The sequence below is a fragment of the Notothenia rossii genome (genome assembly GCF_949606895.1).
Source record: "Notothenia rossii genome assembly, chromosome: 2".
NCBI lineage: Eukaryota > Metazoa > Chordata > Actinopteri > Perciformes > Nototheniidae > Notothenia > Notothenia rossii.
The window spans coordinates 17188757-17194756 of NC_136904.1; the positions used below are offsets into that span (position 1 = coordinate 17188757).

General features: G+C 40.9%; 1 protein-coding gene across 2 annotated transcripts in view; it reads left to right on the top strand.

Moving 5' to 3' along the window:
- cgnl1 (cingulin-like 1) overlaps positions 1–6000 on the top strand; it is a 29021-nt gene extending 23021 nt beyond the window's left edge. For both annotated transcript variants that reach the window (XM_079663744.1, XM_079663745.1), the window contains exons 13-19: positions 372–533; positions 716–805; positions 2799–2882; positions 3110–3234; positions 4039–4147; positions 4246–4409; positions 4538–6000. In XM_079663744.1, coding sequence (XP_079519870.1) covers positions 372–533; positions 716–805; positions 2799–2882; positions 3110–3234; positions 4039–4147; positions 4246–4409; positions 4538–4691 — 888 coding nt within the window. In that variant the 3' untranslated portion in view covers positions 4692–6000. The remainder of the gene's footprint in view (positions 1–371; positions 534–715; positions 806–2798; positions 2883–3109; positions 3235–4038; positions 4148–4245; positions 4410–4537) is intronic.

Genomic DNA, 6000 nt, shown 5'->3' on the forward strand with positions numbered 1-6000 from the left:
CTGCACTGGGTTCATTATTCACTCAGGGGTTTAATAATTTCCATAAGCTGCAACTTAATTGTTGTTCCTTGCTACAGAGGTGATACTTAAGATACTTAGGCAACTTAAGATAAGGAGCCAGATGATGAATCGAACCATGCCTAGTGTCATTAAATGAGACCCTGAACCCCCTATTAGACAATATATAATAGATGTGTTTTTTATAAACTACAATAACATGTTTTAACAATGAGCATTTCTTTATAAAATGTAAAGTAAGTAAAGATATAGCACTTTTTAAAACACAGTTAAAAAGTACTTCACTCACACAAATATACAAAATTCCAATATATTTATGAAAATAATACGTATGTCAATGTATTTTATTTTAGTTGTCGCACCGGGAGGAGGACCTGCGGCAGTGTCGGAGGGAGCGGGACGAGGCCGAGCTCACGCAGTCGACGCTGGAGAAAAAGGTTCATGATATGGAGACGGAGGCTGAGACAAAGACCCACGTTAAAGACGATAAAACTCGACAAATGAAACTCATGGAGGTACATACAGTAATGATGACAAATAAAGCATCTAAAAAAGGTTTGCAGTGGAGATCATTGCAAAAGGCCTTTCTCTAACCCCTCAGTAGATCTCAGTTGTCAACTTGTCAAGGATAATTTATACAAAGCAGATACAATATCAGCACTACCTGACCATTTGGTGTACTGACTTTGTTCTGCAGGACAGGATCGACCAGCTGGAGTTGGACCTGAGTGAGGAGCGGCAGGGTGGAGACCAGCTGATGGACAGGATAGACCGAGGAAGAGAACAGGTACAACACACACTCTCACACACTCAACACATTCTCATTATCAGTGCTCACCTGTGTGGATGACCTGCTGTGCAATATCCACGCTACAGAATTCCAGGTTTATTTCTGGTCTAGATAAAGTGGACGCCGGGTTATTGCTGTGCTTTGTAAGGTGATCTTGCATAATCAGTCAGGTTGGCGGCCTGCCCGCGTGGTCTGAGAGCGCCTGTCCAATTTTCATGCATCGGTCACAAAAGACCCCTCTTAATGCGCCGCTCGGGCCAAAATATGCAAGCTGCCAAATGGCTCAAGTTTTCAGGTGGTGGAGTTCACTCGGAAATTACGTTCAGTAACTTCATCTCGAGAACAAATCCAATTCTTGTGCTTTTTAAGTCCGTTTTTTATATCCTTCTAAAGCAAGTGCTCCACTTTTCCTTCCTCATTGATAAAGCTGTGAAGGGATATTTACATAAAGTACATGCATGGGCTTTTATGATTGTTGTTTTTGTAGAGGGCGACTGCTTACTAATCAGAAGGAGGATGTTGGTTCTGGACTTTTTTTTAAAAACACTTTCATCTCCTTTATATTAAATGTGATGTAAGATCAAAACACGGGCCTGCTTGGCTTCAGGTTCATCTCAGTACGGGACTGAAACTAAATGAATCGTAATGCGCCTAGTGACATCAAGAGAGGCTCAGTTTAGTTGAGTAAAGTATTTAAAATCCCCTTAAATGGTTTCCTTTCCTTTAAAAATCCTTGGCTGGTAGCACTGGTTCAGCATGAGGCTGAGATGGGTTGTCAAGGAAACACTTGAGCTTTGTGCAGTCAGAGTGGTTGAGTGTTAGTGCTGCGTGTTTTCAGTGCACACACACACATGCATGCGGGTACAGTATGTGCTGGTGTGTGTGCTCTGATGTCTGTGGGGAGGAGAGGGGGGGGATGTATGGCTATGGGATGGAGGGGTGGTGGGGTTGCAGCGGAGGCAGCAGGAAGAACACCTGCGTCTCTCCTGGCACCAGGTGCTCCTCTCCTGTCTAAATGAGAGTAATCTCCCCTCTCCTCTCCTGCCGTCTTTCACAAAGCAGATTAGTTTCGCTGTATGTTCCAGTCTGCTGATTCAGCTCCCCCAAGCACTGTGCTGGCTGCACCAGTTATAGGGGCAATCGTTCATCAGAGCAGCCCACTGTCACACACTAATTGGCATAAAATATCACCAATTCTAAGCTCCTCTCACAAAGAAAGAACCATCACCGCTACATCGATTTCTTTTCATCCTCTCTTCCATTGAAGCAGGCTATCAGTGAGCAGTCATGTTCGTGTAGTAAGGCCTCTCTGAGATGATTTCAGTGAGGGGAGATATGATGGCAACGAATGCATATTAAAGGAATAGTTTGACATTTTAAAATATACGCTAATTCTCTTTCTTGCTGTGACTTAAATAGGAAGATCTATACAACTCTGGTAACTGTCTGTTAAAAACAAGAAAGTTAGCTAAACGGTTAGCTAGGTAACGGTTAGCTAGGTAACTAAATCTTTAAATCTTCACTTAACCCAATGTAAACCCATAATTTGTACCCTTATCATTTCAGTTTTTCTACAAAAGATATGTAACATGCAATTCGTGAATTTTAGAGGTGGTGGTATGTGGATTGTGTTAACTTTGGACAGGGCAAGGCTAGCTGTTTCCCTCTGTTTGCAAAAAAGAATTGTCATAGCTATATTTCCTTTACACAAACTGCTATCATTGATTTTCTTCTTGTTTCATTTCACTACAACCCTGTCACTGAGTGTCATTAATATTTCAACAAAAACTGGAGTGCCGCCAAACAAGAAAATCCAGCTCACCATTTAACTGAGGCACTTTTAGCGTTACCTCTCCTATTGTTTAGCATTATGAGTCACTTAACGCCACAGTGGTTTCGTTTTTACTGAGCCTCAGACAGCGTTGGATAATAATTGTCATCAGACTGTGTGGGAGCGTAGTGATGACAGTGTCTGGACTCGGCTTGACAGGTGGAGCAGATGAGGAATGAACTCCTGCAGGAGAGGGCTAGCAGACAGGACCTGGAGTGTGACAAGATGGCTCTGGAGAGACAGGTACACACTCTCCTGTTCGCAGGAAAACAACTACACACACTGTTTCTCTACAAACTCAGAACAAAGCACCAACTCATTTCCTCCATTTGTGCTCATATATTCATTTGATTGTATCCATTCAGATATCATTTCTAATTCATATTTTTGTTAAACCAATTTTATAGTATACAAATGTTTTTCCTGCCAAGGTATGCGCCTCACTACCTCTCTCTTTGTGACCCCTCTAGACCAAAGACCTGAAGAGCAGAGTGGCTCATTTAGAGGGCTCCCAAAAGTCCAACAAAGAGGGCCTGGTAGCCCAGCTGGAGGATCGCATACAGGAGCTGGAGGGGAGGCTGGAGGGAGAGGAAAGGTAAGATGAAGGCTCCTGGGGGGGAATAGGGATGAGGTGCACTCTGGTCTAGGTGATGGAAGAGGAAAGCATTGGGGGGGGGAAGATGACTGAGAAATAGAGAGGTTCATTAGGTTGGGTTTGAACCTAGAACTCACTGCCTTGTTAGTAGTGAGTTCTAGGTGCCTGATTCAGAGTTTGTACTTAGACACTGAGGGATTTAGGCTTCAACATTGGACCTTTATGAAAGGGAAGTAGATCAAAACTATAATGTGGATTGAGGTCTTTGAACTTTGAGGCAGGTTTCTACAGGGGTTGAAAAAAAATCAGTTATGAAAAGAGATCAAACAGAATAGCCTTAGTGTGTGTGACTTTGGTAAAGACTTCAGTCATACAGTACACTAGTTTTGGGGAATTGGCTGTTTTTCATATAGTCAGAAACTAATAAATGCCATTGAAGGGGCATTCTTTCTTTAGATAGGTTAGGTGTAGTGTGAAGCAGTAATAGAGTGTTTATGGGATCAATTAAGATGTCCTGTTGACTTCCAGGAATCGAGTGGAACCAAACAAATAACTAAGCGAGGGTGACCAAGAGTCTTTTTCCAAGCTTAGTCTACAGAGAGGCCCACAGTCTCATAAACAATTAAATCATGTGCTTATTCAGAAGAAAAGTCCAACTCTGGGTTTACAACCTTGTACAGAATCTGACCTGTTTTTCATTCTTTGAGATCAAAGATGGATGCAAGTAAGACTGATGTGCTGCACTAAGAGATAAGAATGGCTTTATTGTTTATGTTCATGCTGATGTATGATGATATGTTTCAGGGAACGTGCCAACCTGCAGCTGGTGAACCGCAGGCTGGAAAGGAAAGTAAAAGAGATGATGATGCAAAGTGAAGAAGAACAAAACACAGTGATAGATCAAAAGGACCAGGTATGTAAAACACACCCTCCTTTAACTCAATTTACTACACATTCTTGCTGATCTTTGTTGGACCCTTGTAACCCTGTGTGTGTTGGTTCTTCTTGAAGTTAAATCTGCGTCTAAAGGCCCTGAAGCGGCAGATGGACGAGGCTGAGGAAGAGATCGATCGGCTGGAGCATAGCAAGAAGAAGCTGCAGAGAGACCTGGACGAGCAGCAGGAGTCCAACGAGCAGCTCCAGAGCCAGCTCAAATCTCTGCGGAGTGAGATCAGGTGAACGCATAAAGACAATATCTGATGTGCCCAGTTTTCATACGTAGAAGACCGACATGACAAAATGCTTAAACAATAACACAACAAACATTATCAGGGTCCTAATGATATGTTTCTGTCTCATCCAGGCGTAAGAGCAACTCCGCTCCGCTGCTCAACACTCTGGACGATGATGACGACGATGACGACATCAGCACCGACGGAGAGACGTACTTCAGATCCTCATTGGGGTACAAGCGTTCCTCAAGTCAGGACAACATCCTGTCCAACTACACTTTATAAACAAACCCTGAGGTGGAAGATAACGGCTGCTTTACATGCATCACTGTGGGACCAAACAGCCGGAGATGTATGTGCTGTTAGCAAATGAAACTGTAAATGTTACACGGAAACATCTGTGTGATTAATTCCGGTAGAATCTCCTTGTCCATAAACTCACTCAGTATTATTTTTAGCGGCTCTGAAATTACAGGATGAAATGATACATTTGTTTAATGTTTTAACATGTCCCATAGAAATTAAATGTATATACTGTTAAATCTAGTAATTCTACATTCCTGCAATAAGCCTTGTGTACATTTTAATCTTAGTGGATTATTATTTGTTTTACAAATGGATTAAACATGATTATCCTAGCATTAGTAAACTTGAAAACGCACTCTTTAATGCACTGTAAAACGACGCAACCAGTACTGCCTTTGTGAACAATTATGAGTTGACTAACTCTCACTTTTTATGCCTATCAAATATGTTAAATTTACATACAGTATCTGAATATTAATGTGTATATCGTTTAGGCTAATGAAATATATCCGCTTTTTTTATGAATGAAAATCAAATCCGAGTATATGAAGTGAGCAGTGCCAGGATTCTTTTATTTTTATTTATTCATGGTTGAATACACACAATCCTGGCTCAGTGAAGGTTTTAGGGAACAGTAAATGAGGGACTTTGTACACATTGTTTTTTTATACAGTTGTCTATGGTTTGATACAAATATTAGCTCCAAAAAAATACTATAAACAGGCATTTATTGTAATTGTTACATACAGTTTACTGCAAATATAAGTGACACCACAGTATTGCTTTCACATCTACAGGAAAAGCTTGCTTAATGCAATCATGTGATATCTTAATTGACTTTCTTTTATCTTTTTTGTGATTATTGATTCTGAATCTAACTTTTTATCAGTTGCAGTGCTAAACGTATATCAAAACAGTTCATCTCTGAAGACATTTTTATACTGGAAACACTTTGATTCAACTTTTATCTCTGGCCATTTCTGAATAAGTATTTTTCTTTAACCTAATACATGTGTGTGTGTTTGAATCAAGTCACTGTGCATGTATAGCCTTGCAAATGTCCTTAAATTTTCCTTGAAGTGAAAGAGGGAATTTCTTCAGATGAGATAAACTGACCTTTGCTGTTTTGTTACACTGTGATGATTTGCACTCTCTGTTGGCTCTGCGCCAATGTCTGATGCCTGTGGAGGGACAGTGGATTGAGACAATTTGCTGCCACTACCTCTCTGTACACACAATAGTTTGTTCATAAATCCTGCTGACACTCAAATAAAGTTACTTTCAGTTA